The sequence below is a fragment of the Spironucleus salmonicida genome, chromosome 3 (genome assembly GCF_000497125.1).
Source record: "Spironucleus salmonicida strain ATCC 50377 chromosome 3, whole genome shotgun sequence".
Taxonomy (NCBI): domain Eukaryota; phylum Fornicata; order Diplomonadida; family Hexamitidae; genus Spironucleus; species Spironucleus salmonicida.
Window position 1 is genome coordinate 641,493 of NC_090598.1, and position 19,248 is coordinate 660,740.

Genomic DNA, 19,248 nt, shown 5'->3' on the forward strand with positions numbered 1-19,248 from the left:
GGCCAAGGGTCGAGTTCAGGTAAAAATGAGCTCTTGACTGGAAAATATTAGAGTGAACACTAGCTGCTTTAACTCAAATTTAAGCAAAGTGGAAATTAGATGGAGTCTATTTTATTGAAATTTTTTGAACACAAACCTAATATATACTATGTTTCTATTTACTACACTCCAAATTTATAATTATATTATATTTGTGATAACATTAGCCTAAGGAAGTAAATGCAAAAGACCTTTAAATTCTTTATTAGCAATAACTAGCAGATCTTACAAAAATAAAAACAACCCCCTAAGTGGTAGATTAGCTATTTTTGCATATCATATGCAAAATGACCAAGCAGTGCACCAAAGATGACACCGAAACGTGCACGGATCCCGGCACTTACTGCCCGTACGATATCGGAGTTGAACCACCCGAATATAAAACTATGAAGTCTGCACTGGTATCACTCCAGACACCTCACCTGCCTAAATGGTGCGGCCAACTACGTTCATGATGCAGAAGTCACCTGCAAACCCTGCACATCACCGTATCGCACCCAGTGTTAATGCAACGGCGCCACCTGCGCAGACGATGCTGCAGCGTGCCAGGAGTGCGTAGCAGGGTTCGAGTTGAAGGGCGGGCGTGTTAAGCCTGCGCCCAGGGCTTCTACAAAAGCGGCGACGCATGCTATCCCTGCGGCCTAACCTGCAAGTCGTGCAGAAGCGGGCTGGATTGTGACGTCTGCACGGACTTCTACGCGCGGAACGACGACGGAATCTGTATGCCTGGAACGGGCTGCTAGGTAGCCAAAGACTGCGGCCCTGGGCACTTTTGCGGTCAGACGAAAACTTGTGCAAAGTGCATGGGCAGCGGCAAGGAGTGCCAGAACGACGATTCGTGCGACGTATGCGATTCGGGACTGGACGAGACCAAGGATTGCCAGGAGCGCAGGCCGGGTGGGTTAACAATAGTGGAAAATACCACCAGTGCCACGCCAACTGCGCAATGTGCGAAGTAACTCCAAGACGCTGCACAGCTTGCCACTTCTCCTATGAAATAACGACAGAGCAAACGTGCGTGCAGAGATGCAAGGATAAGTAGGACGGCATGACGTGTCAGGACGGGAAGCTAAAGGAATGCGACGCGTACCGCTAGCTCGCGTAATGCTGTTGTGGGACGAGACTGCACTGCTTAAATTGCAGTTAGGATCGCTCGGCATGCGGTTCATGGCAGCTTGGGTATAGTCTAGCGAGTGGGGCGTGCTCCACATGAGTGATTGGGACCACCAAGTTTATGGTTACTACTTTCCGGATAAGCAGGACCCCGGCTAGGACGAGAGTAGCCTTTCTGGAGCGGCAATAGCAGGAGTCGTTACCGGAGTACTTGCCATGATATGCCTGTGCGGCTTAGCCACATGCTGCTGCGTGATGAAAAAGAGAGTGGCGAAAATCTAACAGAGCTAGTCGGGTGAGGTACTATAGTGAGATATTTTCCAGGGAAGCTTTTGGGTATAAATTCTATAGCGGCATGTCAGGACGATAAAGTATAAGAAATCGCATACGGACGGGATATGATTGCGTACACTTATATTTAGCAGTCGGGAGTTATCATATTATGGAATAGATAAATATTTCATATCGACGAGCAATTGAGATGGCCGCCCAAGCGTGCTTAGATTTATATGCGTAGGCCCATGGATGAACTAGCTCTTGCTGAGGTTGGTTTAGCGCATTAGAGCTATAGCAGGCGTTACTAGGTATTGTGCTACGTCAATAATATGTGTCAGAAACGTATTCATTGCTATGTTATACTACAAACGGATATAAATTTGTAAATGGCTTCCCACCGAAGGCCAAACATAATGAAAACTAATACGCTGGTTTGTACGCATAGTGTTAGCTATAGCCAGCTAGTTCAACGCAGTAGTTAATGTTTTAATTATGCCCACTCTGGTCGCGAGGAGAAGCACTTGATAGTTAGCTATCCAAATATTTTAGTTCAATATCTGAATTACTAATAACTAGCAGCAAGTAATCCTGCTGGTATCAAAAACGTCCGCCTCTGGTCAGAATTGCAAGTTTATCGGATATAGGGGTTCTGTTCAACTAAACAGCGTTTACATTTCTAACAATAAACCCATCAACTAGGCGTGTTCTCGTAATATTAGGATACTTTTACTATTAATACTACGCCGCCATATGACATATTTCTGTAAAATATCGCACAGGCGAGCTGCTTCCAAATCTGGCATGCGGGAGGTCGCGTGTGAGTTTTCCGTTTTGCACTAAAACTTAGCAATGCTTGTGAATTGCTATGCATTTGCTGCCTATCCCTGTTTTTGTCTACACCACCTTACTATGCTGCTCATGGTGCTTACTGCAGATAGCGAAGGTTAACAGCACCGGCATTGTTTACCACCTATTGGTAGAGTTACTAATTTCTATTTCCGTAAGAACACAACTTTAATTTTCGTAAAATTAGATATTAATACATATTATTTTAAATAATTTAACATTTTTGCTAAAATAGTTTTAAGTTTATTTTTCCTTATATTCATATTAATTCCTATAACTAATTGATGGAATTTTTTTGTTAAGTTTATTATATCCTCAGCATGCTTTATCGACACGTTGGTAAAATAAAAATAAGCTACCCACAGAATTTTACAATTATCCCGAGCTTTACCTCTCCCACTCCACCCCAAATGACGAAGCAGTGTTCTAAAGCCTACCCCACCACATGCACGGACCCCAGCACGTACTGTCCAGAGGACGTGGGAGACGACCTAACCGACTGCCTAAATTGCTCCCCGAACTGCATTGTGTGCACTGGGACGATCGCAGCCCCAACTGCGTGCACCCAGTGCGCAGAGAATTATGCCTTGTCTGCGGCCGGCCAGTGCGAGGCATGTTAGGCCATGTCCATCGTTCCCTGTACATGCAAAGCGTTCAAAAACTGCGCCACCTGCAAAACAGCCCTCACCGGGTGCTAAACGTGCATCGTGGGATTTGAAATATTTATGCAAACGTGCTCTAAATGCGCACCAGGCTTTTATAAGGACAAGGACGCCTGCCCAGCCTGCCTTGCGAACTGCATCAGCTGCAAGGATGGGGCTAAGTGCGAAACATGCAGCAATGGCTACGAGCTCACAGATGATGGCCAATGCGTAGAAGAGAACGTGTGCGAGCAAAACGAGGACTGCGCCGCTGGGAGTTTCTGCGGTGCCGGGAAGAAGTGCGAGCCGTGCAACGCCAGCTGCCTGACCTGTGCAGATTCGGAGCACTGCACTTCCTGCGGCAAGGGCCTGATTCTGCAGGACTGGGTCTGCGTCTCCTGCGACGAAGCGTGCGGTGAGTGCGCTGGCGCACCTAGCAACTGCACGGCGTGCAAGGCCACTCACGAGATGACGACGAAGCATGAGTGCGTGGAGAAGTGCGCCGGGATTACCACTGGCACGGCGTGCGTGGACAGCGCCGTCGTCGAATGCGGCGGACGCCTGCAGATGACCCAGTGCGCGTGCCAGAACGCGGTCAACTGCCTATCGTGCAGCGAGGACGGAACGAAGTGCGGCAGCTGCCTGGCTGGGTACGAGCTCGAGGCGTTAGCGTGTCTGAAGTGCGCGGCCGATTTCTACCAGGTCGGGGTGTTCTGCTTCTCGGACAAGGTGGACCCAGTGAAGCCAAATAGAATTTCGACCGGCGGGATAATCGGCATCGTCATAGCGATTCTGGTAGCAGTAGGTGTAGTAGGCGGCGTAGTCGGCTGCTGCATGAGGAAGAAGAAGCACACCGCGGTGGTGGCGGACGCAGAAACGGTCGTCGCGGGCCAACAGTGATGGTGTTACTGGCATAAGCTTCAGAGAGACAAACTCAACTCGCCAGCGGGCCCATTCTAGGCCAGGGTGGAAACGCCCGGCAAGGGTATAATAACTATGGTTATATTCCTTTCCGTTATAAAGAGCGGTTGCCTCGAATATACCCACTTGAAAAGGATATAATACATTACAAATAATCCCAATAAAATGGACGGCCAACCCCAGCTGCCCAGCTTACCACCGCCTGATTTCCAGCTGCAACCTGACGACGCCGGCGCCTGCTCCTCGTACAGCGGATGGGCGTCCGGGAGCGCGCAGACCGTTGCGGCAGGGATGGGCGAGGTCCTGTCGGTGAGGGGCATATTCTGCAGCTGCGCACCCCCGAGGTACCAGAGGTGCCAGAAGGAGGCCGGCTTGCTGACCATGGCTGTTCCCGGGTTCGGGTTGCTCTGCTGCGTGTCCTGCTATGGCGCCGAACGCCTCGATCGCTGCAGTGTCGTGTTGGCGGGCCTGCTCATGCATCTGAGCTCGTACGTTCTAGTCGGTTGGGTCGTTGCTTGCATGGTCGGATGGCGGATGATCGTATTGCAGTGACGGTTTTGAGTGTATTGAATGTTTGCTGCACCTGCTGTGGCTGCTTCGAGGATACTTGCTCACATAGCAGTATCACAGAAAGCGTAAGGATAATTATAAAGTTTTTCAATAAAAAGCAAATAATATATTATAGTAAAGTGTAGGAGTATATTTGTGATTTCTAATCATCCAATTTAAAAATATTATAGAGCATCATTGCCTATTGCTTTCTGTATTTTGTCGAAATATTCAAAGAAAATAAGAAATTCGTTCTAGATATTAATAATTTTAAGTTATAAATAAGTTTTAATTATATTTGTATATATAATAAAGTTTAAATATTATAATATTAGTCTTCGAAATTAAACAATTAATAGAAATATAATACTATACATAAGTTTATTGATATTGGGATTGTAAAGTTTATATTTATCATATATATATGCGATTACCATTCTATGTACATAACAACTTTACTACAATCTGTAGGGTAATAATATGATTTATTCTTAATATTTATTATCTATAATAGATATTCTTTCTATAATAATGCTAATATTTTTTAAATAAAATAAAGTTACAAAGAATAAATTTACTAAGATAAATGACATATTAGTAATATAATATTTCTTGTCTATGTATTAAGGAAAATCTATAATAATAGATATGAATGGTAAATTTAATTACAAACATGCAGCATAATTTTACAATCGACAATCAATTGTAATATAATTGACATTTTTAAGTGATTTATCCCCATTATTTTAAAGTTTGATAAAATGCCTAATAAAATAAATGGATTATAATTTATTTAGATATTTTTATAATAAGCATAACCGACAGAAACTTATTTATAAAATAATACTATATTATCTTAATATATCATATAAATTTTTACAATTACATTATCTTAATAAATTTTATTTATAATTGTATCGTATTTACACTAGAAATATTATATTAATATTTGCATAAATATAAACGATATTAATTATTTTATTTCGTTATTTTTATAAAGTTATACTTTAGCTATAACTTAATTTTTATAATTTAATTTTACTGTATATTTAAAAAAAAACATTTAATATGTAATATTTATTAATTTTTAGATAAATCTGTAAAAATAATAAATATTATTCATTTTAACTAATTTTATTTTATTATATATATTTAATACAAGAATAATTTTATAGCTTTGATTATAATGAAAATTAATATGAAAAGTATTTTCCACTCCATAAAAAATGAATAACTGTACTATTCCTAATTGCAAAGAATGCATGGAAATGCCTGACTCTGTGGAATGCATGGTATGCGAGGATGGTTACTTAATACTCGGTACTTAATGCACTTCCGAATGCCCCGATTCACACTTTTAAAAAGAAGGTGTATGTACGTTATGTAATGTTCAACTGAGTGGTTGCAGTAGATGTGATATTACAGGTTAAATCTGTAATACTTGCATAGAAGGCTTTGTCATAATTGAGTAGAAATGTGTTTGTAATCTTTAAAATTGCAAACTTTGCGACTTCTATATTGAAAATTAGTGTAAATAATGTAATCAATACTACTACCTTGACGAATTAAAAACTTGTGTTCATTGTAGTAACCTACCTAATTGTCTCGATTGTTAAAGTTCTCATGTTTCTACACATTGTACGTAATGTTAACCAAAATATACATTGGACTAAACTGAGCAATGTGTTCCTTGTTCTACTATCATAAACTGCAAATAATGCTCTATATAATCTGAAGCATTAACATGCTCAGGCTGTGAGAGTGGTTTTTAGCTTAATAATAATGAATGTGAGAAAATGCCTGATAATTGTTCCGCTGTTACAGAATCGAATATATGCACCAAATGCAATGATGGATTCGCGCTGAACACCGCAAAGGCGTGCGGCGCCTGCGACGCGATCATCGACTTTGCGAGCCCGGCCTGCGCCTGCGGAGTTGCTGAGAACTGCGGGAACTGCGCAAGGACCTGGACGCGTGCGGGGCTGCCTCGGCAGCTTCGAGATGAAGGACGGCAAGTGCGTGCAGGGAGCGTGCGCTGTTGCGAACTGCGAGACGTGCCGGGACAGACCGGACTCCTGCATGGCGTGCGCGGGCGGGTTCCAGCTCACGATTCTGGACTCTTGTTAGGAGAGCTGCGCGGGGGTTGGCGAGAACGGGCAGTTCTGCAGGGCGGGCGCAGCAAGAGCTGCCGAGTGGGTCGCGTGCCCTGCGGACGCCACCGGGGTTGCGCAGATGCTCACGGACTGTATCTGCGGGAGTGCGGAGAACTGCGGGAACTGCAGTGCCGATGGCCAGTGCGGGGCGTGCCTGCCTGGGTACCAGCAGCGCAACGGGAGCTGCACCGAGTGTGCGGACGGCTTCCTTAGGTAGCCTTCCAACGGTCTTTGCGTGAAAAAGACAGAAGAAGCATCGAACAAGCTTTCCACGGGAGAAGTTGCAGGCATTGTCATCGGTGTGTTAGTTGTCGTTGGAGTAATTTCCGGTGTGGTGGTATTTTAGATGAAGAAGAAACATTCTACGGTGCTAACATCAGAGAAGGTAGCCCATTAAAACGATTGATAAATTAGAACTATTATATATTGAATCTACTTATATATAATATAGCCGTAGTATTTTGATATATTATATTCTGCTATCATCACTAATCCCTCACTACTCCAAATTTTTCATTTCCAAACGACACAACGCTCTAATGGTCACCTACAACGATCCCGAAACCAAGCATTTTATCGAAATTGAATTCTGAGATTATATCATTTACACTCAAAATCGCTACATTTTCATTCCCTGAAACGCTCCAAACGACACCGTTTGCGGCCAGCAAAACGCAGTTTTCGCCCTTGCAAACTAGGCAAATATCACTACTTTGCGAGTGAAAAATAACGATCTAAGGACTCGAAAACGACGCAGTCAGCTTCGGAATCGATACCAGACTTAAATTAACATTTTCCCAAGACTTAAAAAATTTGAAGGAGTGAAAAGTCGAAATTGAAGCAACTTTTCGCAATTCCATTTCTGCGCTAAAAATATAAATAAATGTCTGTGAAAGTGCATAAAAGTGCGTTTCTGAGTGTTCGAAGTTCAGAATCGGTTTTCCGTCGTAAAGTGGTATCTCGATTGTCTTGTTCCACTTCAATAACCAGAGCGAAAATCCATCAGAAACGACGACTTTTGGGGCTAATTTAACGATTTTAGGTTAAATTGCCAGCTAGTGAATTTCTATACTTTTAGAAGAAGGAGTGAAAAGTTGATTTTGAATTCTAAACAAAAAAGTGGAAAAAGAGTCGTAAACTTCGTCAACTTGAAGAGTATACGATTAGTCTTATACTTCCATATTTACAATTTGAGCAAAAACTCCGGATTTTACAAGCAGGAAAGGAGCAGAAAAATGGACAGATTCTATGGGAAAAGAAGTGCTTAAAGATAAATTAGAGCCATTTTCGATGTCGAAAAGCGAGATTTCGCAGAGGTTTTGGGTGAAAAAAATCAGACGCCCATCTTGATATTTTGTGTGCTGAGAATGGGATTTTAGCCGGTGCAACAGTTAAGTTTCTAGATAAATATGGATGTGATCGTATAACTGCTCGATTTGGTACCGTTCTGCAGGAATTGATTTGTGGATATTTTGGAATTTGGATAGCATTTTTAAATAGCTCTTTTATAATATATAATATTATTTTAGTATATATGAAGTTAAAACATATATTATTATTATTATATATTGGTATATGTATTATTTTTACCATTCCTCAAGCAAAATGAAAAAACGAGGAAGACCCAGTAAGAAATAAGTAGCCGAATCTAAAGCAAACGCTTAAGAATAAATATAAAACAACTATTAAATAGTTTAAATTGTTGTAAATGATAGATTTTTGACACCTACCAATTATCCTTTGCTTATTCATGCTACACCATAAATTAAAGTGCTTCGTGCTAAGTTAAATCCAAATACAGGATTTCATCAAAATACTACTCCAGAAGACTTTTAAAAAATTGTTTAAGTCAGTTATTAGTAAAATTTTAATTCATTCTTGTAGGCTAATATACTTCATCGTAGAAAATAAATTTTACAGGAATATGAGTATAAATAGGCAGTATTTAAGCTTATAGCGACACAACTACTACCAATCTAATAAAAAATTTAGCTTTAAGCTCTCAAAAGCCATGCAATTTAGCGACCAGAATATCCGTTACTACAAGAGATAAAACAAATAAGATAATTACTATATAATTCAGGAAAACGCTTAAAATAACTATAAAATGAAGAAAAATAGGCGTTGCACCATTAAAAAATGCGCAAAGTCAAAATTAACTTTGTTTTGTAATAAACACAGCTTATGTGCACATAAATCACAAACTAGTTAAGCTTACTTGACAAATCACCACCAAAACTGCTTTCACAACTAGAAGGTACCTTGAGGCCGTATCAAATCAATGGATTTAATTTCTTATTATCTTGCACCTTGCTTGGTTTCAATGCAATTTTAGCAGACGATTTGGGTCTCGGAAAGTCCTTGCAAACGATCGCACTATTAGCAAAACTTTGTGAATACGGCATATACGGTCCGCATTTGATTATCGTCCCGTCAACGCTCCTTTATAACTGGGAAAATGAGTTCAAAAAGTGGTTTCCAGCCTGTAACGTTCTGGTATATTTTGGATCAAAATAAGACCGAGATAAGCTCAGATAGGGCTGGAGTTACGAAAAGAAGTTCAGTGTGCTCATTACGAGCTACAATATCGCCGTTTCCGACTGTCAGATCCTTAAAAGACGTCAATTTTACTTCCTGATCATGGACGAGGCCCATTTGATCAGAAACTCGACTTCCAGAGCCTGGAACGTCTTAATTTCTTTCAATTCGGTCCAGAAGCTGCTAATTTCGGGCACACCAATTAGTAACTCTGCCAGCGACATCTGGTCGCTCCTGCACTTCGTTCTACCAGGATTTTTCGCCTCAAAAGTCGAGTTCCTGAAGCTCTTCGCACGCGACGTCGAGCGGATGGCAGACGGTGAATTGGGCGTTAGCCAGAAACTCATTAGGAGCATCCACTCGCTATTGCGGCCTTTCATGCTCCGGAGGCTCAAAAGTGAAGTGGAAAGCGAGCTGCCCGCAAAGCGCGAATACATCATCCCCTGCCCGCTGAGCAGACGGCAGCTCTACCTGTACAGCGAGTACATGCAGAACGGCGATCAAAACAACTATTTATAGGTCGTGAATGTACTCACACAGCTGCGCAAAATATGCAATCACCCGATTTTGGTTGAGGAGCAGAGCGCCATGAGCGGGTTCGTTTTCGAGGGCGTTTACTAGTAGCATAATTTGGGATACTTGAAAATCACGCACCATATTTACAAATGGGACTCTGAACTAATTTACAAGCGCAGCAACGGTTTCTGGAACAATTTTGGCACGTTTTTGCCAAAATCGATGCGCTAGACCCAATTTGTGACATGTAGCGGCTGCCAGAAGCCCGAAATCAACAAAAACGACAACAAATTCGCAAAAATGAGAGCCTGCAAAGTCGACTTGGAAAGCCTCTTTTAAGAGGTCGATGACAGCGCGAAAAAGGCCAGAAAGGTGCTCGTAGCGGGCCTGGATTTTGAATTTGCGACGCAAAATTCGTACCAGCTGAACGTTCTGAAAGCGTATAAAATGATGCGAAATTACGTCTAAAAACAGCATTTTTGCGGCTCATGCGTCCACAGCAGCCAGCAGGATACGAACAATGTGAACATGCAAAAGAGCTAGATTCCAGGCTTAAATTAGTTGTTTTTCGAGCAGGAGCCGTTTTTCGGCAACATTTCGGCGTTCAAGACGACTAGATCCGCGCACCTCCTCAAGGTGCTGAGTTCCGACGCCTTTTTAGCGCGCGGATGCGCGTTTTCGATGTCGTCGAATCTCGCGATTTCGTACGTTTTTGAAGCGGAAACTTTGGTAAAATTTCGTGATTTTGAGGACTTCAAGTTCCTGATGTCGTAAGAACATTCTTATAGTTACGATAGTAATTTGGAGCGGAAAACTCAGCAAATGCAATCTGACGAAATGCTCAAAATTTAGCATAGGAGGAGTGTGATATAAGCCCTCCATCGGCCGTTTTTTGATTTCTAGGCCTTTTTGGCGGTTTTTGATGCAAGAATTGTTCTGCAGCTTTCCAGATTTTCTTAGGCAATGAAAAGGGCGTTTTTGGGAACTGAAATTTTCAGAGATGCTGCGTGTGGTTTGACGAGTATTTTGGAACTGATATAAGGGTTGCGGGCTGACTATGCATAATTTGAGATTTTGGTTGAAAACGCACTTCTACCGCTTAATCGTACAGTTCCAAGCACGCCGAGTCCTGCAGGCTAATGGCGTAGCGGAAATTATCTATTAAATGAAATTTTTACAATCTAAGAACAGGATAGATTGAAATGTGAAAGAGAGTTTGGTATTCCATTCCCAAATCCAGTTTTTTACAATCATTCTAAAATTTAGACATTGAAATGGAAATTTAATTTGAAATTAATGCGAAATAATTAGATCGCTCACATTTAGTTTTATAATAATACGCGAAATAATAATGTTTCATAAATAGTCAATAGTTTGTTAACACCTAAAGCAGACGTTATTGATCAAAATAACTTGTAATCGAAAATACCGCTACCAGATTAGGACGAAATATTGCAGTTGGACAGTTTTGATATTCAGACTAAACTGCAATACGTTAAAAATTAGTTAAAAGTAACATCGTCAGTGGATAAACAATAATATAAGAAATAATAGCTATTTAGAATTTAAAAACCACCTGAAAATTCTGTCAATTTAGGTCGAGTGTTGCTACATCTAACAGTTCCTGAACTGAATTATTTTTCGATGGTCAATGCATTTATACCTTAGTAAACTATGTTTAAATAACCTTACTGTATACTTCTTGTTGAATCGGGATCACAGTGTAGTGCTATTGCGGATTATTCTTTCCCAAACGCCCCAAATTCATACTCTTTTAATGATCATACATTCACGTTTAAAAAAATATCACCAACTGAATTATTTACAGATTAGAATCTGTATTTGGTTGCAGAAACAGCATGTTATGCAGACTTAGATGAATTATAAAATATTATTTATAGACCTCGTGTGCTAACTAGAGCAAATCAGAAGGATTAGTTTATATAAAAATCAAGCTTAAACAAGTTTTTATAATTTCCTTCCCCTAGAGATTTAATTACAGATTCTGGAAAATTAACAGTTTTAAGGTAATTACTATTAAAATTACATAAATAATAATCTAAATGTTTGATATTCACACAGTAGACCAAATTTCTAGATATACTAGAGACTTTTCTTTCTTCTCTAGCACTATCATTTTACAGAATGGATGGAACTACCCCACCTAAACAAAGATAACTTTTAGTTGATAAGTTTAATGCTTTTCCACAAATATTTGCTTTTATTATGACTACAAGAACAGGTGGTATAGGTTTAAACCTAACTGGCGCAGATAGTGTTATATTTGTTGATACGGACTGGAATCCTTAAGTCCACTAGTAAGCAACGGACCGTGTGCATAGAATCAATTAGGTAAAAGAGGTGTCAGTGTATACACTAGTAAGTGAATTCACAGTAGAAGAAAATATTGTAAGACGTGCAACTTAAAAGAAAAATTTAGATAAAATAATACTAAGAAATGGTGCATTTGTTCCTCAATTTTTTGAAGAAAATGATGAATTTCGTAAATAAATAGATCGACGTAATGAAGTTAAGGAACGTTAGATTTAATTAGTTTATACCAGCCTTGTTAGCTAAAAATCAGCGTAGAATAGGCTTAGCGATGTTTTAGAGGCCTTCTGTGACGACGATGATAAAGAGGCTAAAGAAAATCTCCTAAATGAATAACTAGGAGATTTTGAGATCGAAAAAAATGATGAGGTTGAAGTAGTAGAAACTGGTAAACAATTAATGGAACAAGTTGAAATATTTACGGCTATTGAATAAGCTCCTCCGTGCTATCTGCGATTTTTTGAAGAAGGATATGACGCTGAAGCAGATGTGCATATTGAAAAGGATGAACGGGTAGAAATTTTTGGATTCCGGTAAGAGAAAAATGTTATGCTCAAAGATCGTGATTTGAAGCCTTTCCAACATTATGATGTTGATTTTGCAGGTTTTACAGATATAAAAGCAGATCTCGAGAAATATGCCGAAGAAGAGATGGAGAAGGATGTCGCGCTGATTAGCTAGGATGTTAAAACAGTACGCCATAAAACTAGAAAGCTAGAGGTTGTAGTACGTGCTAAGCAGACATTTTTGTAGTGATGTATTAATAACAATAATAAGAATATCTTCAGTTGCTAAGCTCCGAAACGTTAAGAGGAGTCTCGGCTTTTTCCAATTTTCTCTTCTTATACACCATAACTGCTCCTATGCATGCACACACTATTAAAATTACCACAACCACTATGCCAATAATAGCTCCTGCTGTGAATCCGTCTTTCGGCTAATCTGGAGAGCTAGTGCGGGCACATAATCCATTAGAAGGCTACCTAAGGAAGCCGTCCGCACACTCGGTGCAGCTCCCGTTGCGCTGCTGGTACCCAGGCAGGCACGCCCCGCACTGGCCATCGGCACTGCAGTTCCCGCAGTTCTCCGCACTCCCGCAGATACAGTCCGTGAGCATCTGCGCAACCCCGGTGGCGTCCGCAGGGCACGCGACCCACTCGGCAGCTCTTGCTGCGCCCGCCCTGCAGAACTGCCCGTTCTCGCCAACCCCCGCGCAGCTCTCCTAACAAGAGTCCAGAATCGTGAGCTGGAACCCGCCCGCGCACGCCATGCAGGAGTCCGGTCTGTCCCGGCACGTCCCGCAGTTCGCAACAGCGCACGCTCCCTGCACGCACTTGCCGTCCTTCATCTCGAAGCTGCCGAGGCACGCCCCGCACGCGTCCAGGTCCTTGGCGCAGTTCCCGCAGTTCTCAGCAACTCCGCAGGCGCAGGCCGGGCTCGCAAAGTCGATGATCGCGTCGCAGGTGCCGCACGCATTTGCGGTGTTCAGCGCGAATCCATCATTGCACTTTTCGCACGTGTTCGATTCGGTCACAACCGCGCAGTTTGGCGTCACCGGAACGCACTATTAGCCTTGCAAAAAGAACTTCTTCTGGCACTTCGTGCAGGCGGCTGTGCTGTGGCTCTGGGCGCACTCGGCGCAGTTCGGGAGCGTTGTGCACGAAATGCAGAGCTTCTGGATGTTGAGGAAATGCGTCGGGGAAACGCACATTTTGCACTGGTTCGGTACGGCCGGATCGCATTCCTAGCAGTTTGGGAGGTTGCACTTGCAGGAACCAGCGGCGAGCGTGAAGTTTTCGAAGCATTCTGTGCATTTCAAATGTTGACTTGTTATATCGGCCTGCGTGCACTGAATGCACCCTGGGGATCCGCCTGAGCAGGGGACGCATACTGCGTACTCGTTGGCATACTGGGTTTCTGGGCATTTCGTAACACATTTATTGTTATCTAGTATGTAGCCTGGGCTGCAATTGAAGCACTCGTCAGGCCCCATCTGGCAGTCGTTGCAGTTAGGATCAGTGCAATTAGACATTTTGTGGAGTGGAAATATAAATACGTGTTAATATATAATTAAACAAAATGTTGCTTAATGAGAAAAGACGAATTGAATAATAAGGGGAACTTTCGTGTTAGTATTGATGCAGGGTATTATGGTTGAGGCAATGATAATAAAAGTGGACGGTAGTTAATTAATCTATACTAGTAGAGTGCTTTTTAGCTTAAGCTAATAATGTGGGCTGAGATGATGGCAGAATAATAAACTTATTCGTGCATAGAGTCAAAAGACATAATAGTGTTTAAACAAAATATAATATATGTTGAAATATTTATTAGTACTTTATGTAACTTGTAGGGCAGCTCCTCTCAAAAATATAGACTTAAATTATCTAGATGAAATTAATATAAAGCACGTTACACATATAAACATTTATTAATTAATCTAATAATGAAAAATTAGAAATTACATGGTATTTTCGTTTTTTAGTGCAAGTTACGATTGCATTTATTGATAACAATTATTTGCTATAACTACAGGCAACTATACATCGAGTTAACCTTACCAGTTAAATATTTACTATCATAAAATTTAACCTCTAGAATGTACTCTCTATGTAATTTCAGCTTGGGAAAGGATATTGAATAATGCATAATGGAATATGCACTGTAGGTCTCAAGCTAGGTAAGGGTCAAAACAATTTTATGGAATAAGCAGTCATTGCATACACACTTAAAAACTTAATGCGAGATATAACTAGCTTATCATATCGTAACTTGCTTGCATATTACCATGAAAGTAAGATTAGCTTCTATTTTTATTATAATAACCATCTCTAATTTACACGGCAGGAATTGGTTAAAATTACTAATTACTCTTTATAATTGATTGCTCAATTTCTAGATAGATCGAATATCTCACGACGCTTCTATCGAAAGGACAAATACTTAAACACTAGTAGCTAAAAATTATTATAACCCTATTAATTATTTTACACAATAGGAAAGTAATGAGGCGCAATATATGAGAATAATGTCAATCATTATATACTGAACCTTTAACTTGCTGAAGTACTATCACTTTTTTTGTGTTCTATAGTATGTGCAATACTATTATTCTAAGCAGCTGAAAGCAAAACTCTAAACTGTTGAAAGAATATTAATATTATCAATATTGCTCTTTTTGCTTTGAGTTATACTCCTCAATTCGGAAGTATCGATTGTTACCATGCTACGTGTATTCTCGGAATCATATTTTCAAATTGTACGAGATTCCTTCAGCTAAGCGGTTACCGCTAATCCTAAATACAAAATAGCAGTAGTATTCCTTCTTATTATTCTAACAACAGTTCACTTAGGAAATACAACACTGCCACACCAGACTTAACCTGGGCATGTAATATCTGTTCTGGCACCATAATATTGTTACTCCATCGCAAATACTGCGTGCCTTGCCAAATACGGCACATACATTTTTACTGCGGTATTTATCTTCAATAGGATAAATTTATCTGCATAGTAAACAGCCCATAGTTTAACTCGTTCTTTTAGCCAATTTTTCATTATCATGCTTTTAATCTTCAGCTAAAGTATTGTTAATGATGCCAGTCACCTCAAATGCCGCATCTAATCTCTCACTTGGATTTTGACGTTAGATCACTAAATCGAAGCGGATATGCAAACCATCATTTTATCTTCCAGTGCTCCTATTTACTATCTGTACAAACCAATTTATATTTTCTCGCAAATCCAGATTCCTTTCACGATCTCTTCTGTTCATTAAATTCTGCCCAAAACATGTCATCGCGACAGAAAATGCCAAATCACTATTATCGAGTGCTAAACCTAACTTTCTCACTTACTTTGCACAAAATACAATACCAATTTTGTAGAATTTCCATATGATGTAAATATATCCCAGTAACTAAAAATGCTGCATCCTGCGGTTCTTGATCTGGAACGTTGCTGTGGAATTCGCAAATTTAGCGGCCAGCTCTGATGCAGAATTTAGCAAGATTTGATACTTTGAAAGGGTGCTTTTGATTTGATATAGTCGGTACATTCGCCTCGTTTCGCGAGTAAAATGAACCAGATATAAACTAGTTTGCTTGTGAGCTAGCTGGGTACTATACTGGGGTATTTCTTGATTTTAGCAGTTGCGATATGATAGAGGTTTCAAATAGATTGGAGCCTTAAAAGAGCGTGATATTGTGATGTTCCTATACAGTATAAAGTAAATCGGTGCAATACATTCTTAAAGAGGAGTTAGAAGGATGGGACTCAGTACTTTTATAGGAACCGCGCTGTGGATGCTGGACTAACTAGCGTTTGGGTACTAGGAAAAATTTATATGGATAACAATCGTCACTTGTTCTAGGTCTTTGTTTTCTTAATTTCAACTTAAAATTTGATAATTAAGTATACAAATGCAAATGCCAGACTGGACACTAAGAATATCCAACCTTCCCAAAATTACTCGGCTTCTATTAAACCATCAATTTGCTTTATTACAAATTAATGTTCTAAAATGTATGCGATTCCAAAATAATCATAAAAACTAATCTAATTTATTAGAAGCTCCGTAGGGTCATCTATGCGGTAGCAATAGACATTATCCACTGAGGGGTATTAAAAGTTTTCATTTTCTATAATGTCAATTAGTGTTTTCTAGAAGTGTTGAATACTTTTAGAAAGTTTAATATCAATCTACACAAATTTACTACTAGATAATATTTAATAGGGTAATTTTAAGCATAGCATGTTGCGATATAAGACGGCAGTGGCTTCTCCACCAGGTATTATCGTCGAAGCAAATATATAAGAACCAGCGTAGGATTTGTCTTCATTATATACCTTGTAGATAACGCTTAACGATACATGGTTTATATATTTAGATACTTATATTAGCGCATTTTAACAGTCCTCCATACTGCCGTAATCCGATATCTCCCATGTACTGCATGTAACATAATCATCTAACTCAAAAGGTGTACTCACATAAAATTAAATTTGGAATGTGTACCCTCTATTATCTTGAGCTACAATCCAATACTATTTATCGAAATACTCTTAAAATGGGCATTCAGTTTTTTTAGTTTAAATTATGTGAATAACGTTATCAGAAAATGATAGCTAGGAGGAGCTTATACAATCGCCATCGGTAACTCTATCTTATATCTGAATGCTAAATACTAGGTTAAATGGAATTTCAATTGATATATTTTTTTCGTTTCCGTATGAATCGGTATACACATTTTAAGTATTAATCTTATTCGGAATTACCAAGTAAAGCTAGTAATCTAAAAAATTGCTCGAAGAAATCGTGACGCTAGCATTTTTACATTACCTATTTTCTACATCTGTTCCACTTGCACAATCCATCCCTTATAGTACCAATTTCGTGAAATCAAATTTGTCCTATTTAATTGTTTTGCTATAAAGTAGTTGACCAGCTATTAATGAGAGGTATTAAGGATCTCCGGTTGTTCCTATTATGCAACTTGGGTTAATTTGAATTATGGGCAGTATTTACGAATACGTTATAAATTCAAGTACTGGGTGATAGATGCATTCGTTATAGTTGTAATATGTGGTGATAAGCTGACCTACTGCTCCACTTTAAATCAGGTTATCATTCAGAAAACTGATTGTGTACTGGGCCAATACAAATTTAGCAGCAGAAGCGGCATTTTTGCCGCCTTGGGGATATAACGTTATATTAGCAGCAATAAATGCGTTGTAGAACGTAAAGTTGGATCTGAAGGATACGGAGCCAACTTGCACATCGTATACAGCAGTTTAGTTGGTTTGAGCCATACATGTTTATAATTCACTGTATGCAAGGCCGTATGCGGGAGTAGTCATTAGGACCGCCTGATTGGTCTGTGGGTTTATAATAACACTAGAGGAGGGCATCTGGCAAGTAAAAAATAGCATGATGATCATTTTTACAAGTGAGAATTATAAAAGTACCTGATATATTTATTAAATGTAACTTTTTAAACTGATGTTTTTAGTTATATTGATTTAATAATATCATGCAAATATTAGTCTATCTATTTATTGAATGATATTAAATCATATTATTATTTATATGTTATTGTCTTTTAAATGTTTCGTAAAATTTCTGTATCAATTAAATTAAGTATAGAAATATAAATAAAGAAAAAATATTATGAAATACAGGCATTCAATTAATATTATTAGTTTAAACGTTTGAGATAATAAGGTTTTTAATCATTAACAAAAATAAATTTCGTCGTATTTTGTTTTTCATTCATATAAATTAAATAATTTTATTTGGCCGGTTAAATTTTTAAATTATAATAAAAAGCAATGATAACAATTCAAATTTAAGCAGTAAAAGAATTTTGTTAAAACAATATCATAAAATGAAACCTTTTATTATAATAAATAACTGAATATTATATTATTGAGTTTTTAGTTTTATAATTATTAAATATTGCAAATATATAAATTAAATTACTTTCATAAAACGATGATTGTATTAAACTATTTAAGACAAATAATAATGTATAAATAAGACATATTTAGATTTTAGGGAGCACCTTAATAGGAATTAAATTAAGAGTCTAAACACGCAATGTTTAAAATATATCTCTCTTAAATGAACATCAAAGTTATATTATATTTATGTAGTGAGTAGTAGTAAGTTTAACATGTAAATATAAATATTTTAAAATATGAATATTAACACTTTATAATTATCCTTACGCTTTCTGTGATACTGTTATGTGAGCAAGTATCCTCGAAGCAGCCACAGCAGGTGCAGCAAACATTCAATACACTCAAAACCGTCACTGCAATACGATCATCCGCCATCCGACCATGCAAGCAACGACCCAACCGACTAGAACGTACGAGCTCAGATGCATGAGCAGGCCCGCCAACACGACACTGCAGCGATCGAGGCGTTCGGCGCCATAGCAGGACACGCAGCAGAGCAACCCGAACCCGGGAACAGCCATGGTCAGCAAGCCGGCCTCCTTCTGGCACCTCTGGTACCTCGGGGGTGCGCAGCTGCAGAATATGCCCCTCACCGACAGGACCTCGCCCATCCCTGCCGCAACGGTCTGCGCGCTCCCGGACGCCCATCCGCTGTACGAGGAGCAGGCGCCGGCGTCGTCAGGTTGCAGCTGGAAATCAGGCGGTGGTAAGCTGGGCAGCTGGGGTTGGCCGTCCATTTTATTGGGATTATTTGTAATGTATTATATCCTTTTCAAGTGGGTATATTCGAGGCAACCGCTCTTTATAACGGAAAGGAATATAACCATAGTTATTATACCCTTGCCGGGCGTTTCCACCCTGGC

At 39.6% G+C, this 19,248-nt stretch overlaps 11 protein-coding genes and 1 pseudogene across 11 annotated transcripts; 6 read left to right on the plus strand and 6 right to left on the minus strand. All coding sequences in view use genetic code 6, as the record gives it.

Moving 5' to 3' along the window:
- The first annotated feature begins 326 nt into the window (after positions 1 to 326).
- On the plus strand, positions 327 to 1,464 carry SS50377_22647 (Cysteine-rich membrane protein 2; annotated as a pseudogene).
- A 561-nt stretch (positions 1,465 to 2,025) lies between these two features.
- On the minus strand, positions 2,026 to 2,388 carry SS50377_22648 (uncharacterized protein; the record flags this gene model as incomplete). Its single annotated transcript, XM_067906533.1, has 1 exon — positions 2,026 to 2,388. The coding sequence occupies one exon, from the start codon at positions 2,386 to 2,388 to the stop codon at positions 2,026 to 2,028; it is 363 nt and encodes a 120-aa protein (XP_067765801.1).
- Positions 2,389 to 2,684: 296 nt separating this feature from the next.
- Positions 2,685 to 3,815, plus strand: SS50377_22649 (Cysteine-rich membrane protein 2; the record flags this gene model as incomplete). The annotated part of the gene is made up of 1 exon (XM_067906534.1): positions 2,685 to 3,815. The coding sequence occupies one exon, from the start codon at positions 2,685 to 2,687 to the stop codon at positions 3,813 to 3,815; it is 1,131 nt and encodes a 376-aa protein (XP_067765802.1).
- Positions 3,816 to 4,001: 186 nt separating this feature from the next.
- On the plus strand, positions 4,002 to 4,388 carry SS50377_22650 (Transmembrane domain-containing protein; the record flags this gene model as incomplete). The annotated part of the gene is made up of 1 exon (XM_067906535.1): positions 4,002 to 4,388. The coding sequence occupies one exon, from the start codon at positions 4,002 to 4,004 to the stop codon at positions 4,386 to 4,388; it is 387 nt and encodes a 128-aa protein (XP_067765803.1).
- A 1,223-nt stretch (positions 4,389 to 5,611) lies between these two features.
- Positions 5,612 to 7,003, plus strand: SS50377_22651 (Cysteine-rich protein; the record flags this gene model as incomplete). The annotated part of the gene is made up of 1 exon (XM_067906536.1): positions 5,612 to 7,003. The coding sequence occupies one exon, from the start codon at positions 5,612 to 5,614 to the stop codon at positions 7,001 to 7,003; it is 1,392 nt and encodes a 463-aa protein (XP_067765804.1).
- A 20-nt stretch (positions 7,004 to 7,023) lies between these two features.
- SS50377_22652 (uncharacterized protein) lies at positions 7,024 to 8,028 on the minus strand (the record flags this gene model as incomplete). The annotated part of the gene is made up of 1 exon (XM_067906537.1): positions 7,024 to 8,028. One exon carries the CDS (start codon positions 8,026 to 8,028, stop codon positions 7,024 to 7,026), a length of 1,005 nt encoding a protein of 334 aa, XP_067765805.1.
- A 115-nt stretch (positions 8,029 to 8,143) lies between these two features.
- On the plus strand, positions 8,144 to 12,679 carry SS50377_22653 (SNF2 family helicase; the record flags this gene model as incomplete). The annotated part of the gene is made up of 1 exon (XM_067906538.1): positions 8,144 to 12,679. The coding sequence occupies one exon, from the start codon at positions 8,144 to 8,146 to the stop codon at positions 12,677 to 12,679; it is 4,536 nt and encodes a 1,511-aa protein (XP_067765806.1).
- A 28-nt stretch (positions 12,680 to 12,707) lies between these two features.
- SS50377_22654 (Cysteine-rich membrane protein 2) lies at positions 12,708 to 13,955 on the minus strand (the record flags this gene model as incomplete). The annotated part of the gene is made up of 1 exon (XM_067906539.1): positions 12,708 to 13,955. One exon carries the CDS (start codon positions 13,953 to 13,955, stop codon positions 12,708 to 12,710), a length of 1,248 nt encoding a protein of 415 aa, XP_067765807.1.
- Positions 13,956 to 14,369: 414 nt separating this feature from the next.
- On the plus strand, positions 14,370 to 14,807 carry SS50377_22655 (uncharacterized protein; the record flags this gene model as incomplete). Its single annotated transcript, XM_067906540.1, has 1 exon — positions 14,370 to 14,807. The coding sequence occupies one exon, from the start codon at positions 14,370 to 14,372 to the stop codon at positions 14,805 to 14,807; it is 438 nt and encodes a 145-aa protein (XP_067765808.1).
- A 360-nt stretch (positions 14,808 to 15,167) lies between these two features.
- SS50377_22656 (uncharacterized protein) lies at positions 15,168 to 15,980 on the minus strand (the record flags this gene model as incomplete). The annotated part of the gene is made up of 1 exon (XM_067906541.1): positions 15,168 to 15,980. The coding sequence occupies one exon, from the start codon at positions 15,978 to 15,980 to the stop codon at positions 15,168 to 15,170; it is 813 nt and encodes a 270-aa protein (XP_067765809.1).
- A 302-nt stretch (positions 15,981 to 16,282) lies between these two features.
- SS50377_22657 (uncharacterized protein) lies at positions 16,283 to 17,863 on the minus strand (the record flags this gene model as incomplete). Its single annotated transcript, XM_067906542.1, has 1 exon — positions 16,283 to 17,863. One exon carries the CDS (start codon positions 17,861 to 17,863, stop codon positions 16,283 to 16,285), a length of 1,581 nt encoding a protein of 526 aa, XP_067765810.1.
- Positions 17,864 to 18,735: 872 nt separating this feature from the next.
- On the minus strand, positions 18,736 to 19,122 carry SS50377_22658 (Transmembrane domain-containing protein; the record flags this gene model as incomplete). Its single annotated transcript, XM_067906543.1, has 1 exon — positions 18,736 to 19,122. The coding sequence occupies one exon, from the start codon at positions 19,120 to 19,122 to the stop codon at positions 18,736 to 18,738; it is 387 nt and encodes a 128-aa protein (XP_067765811.1).
- Positions 19,123 to 19,248: the final 126 nt, after the last annotated feature.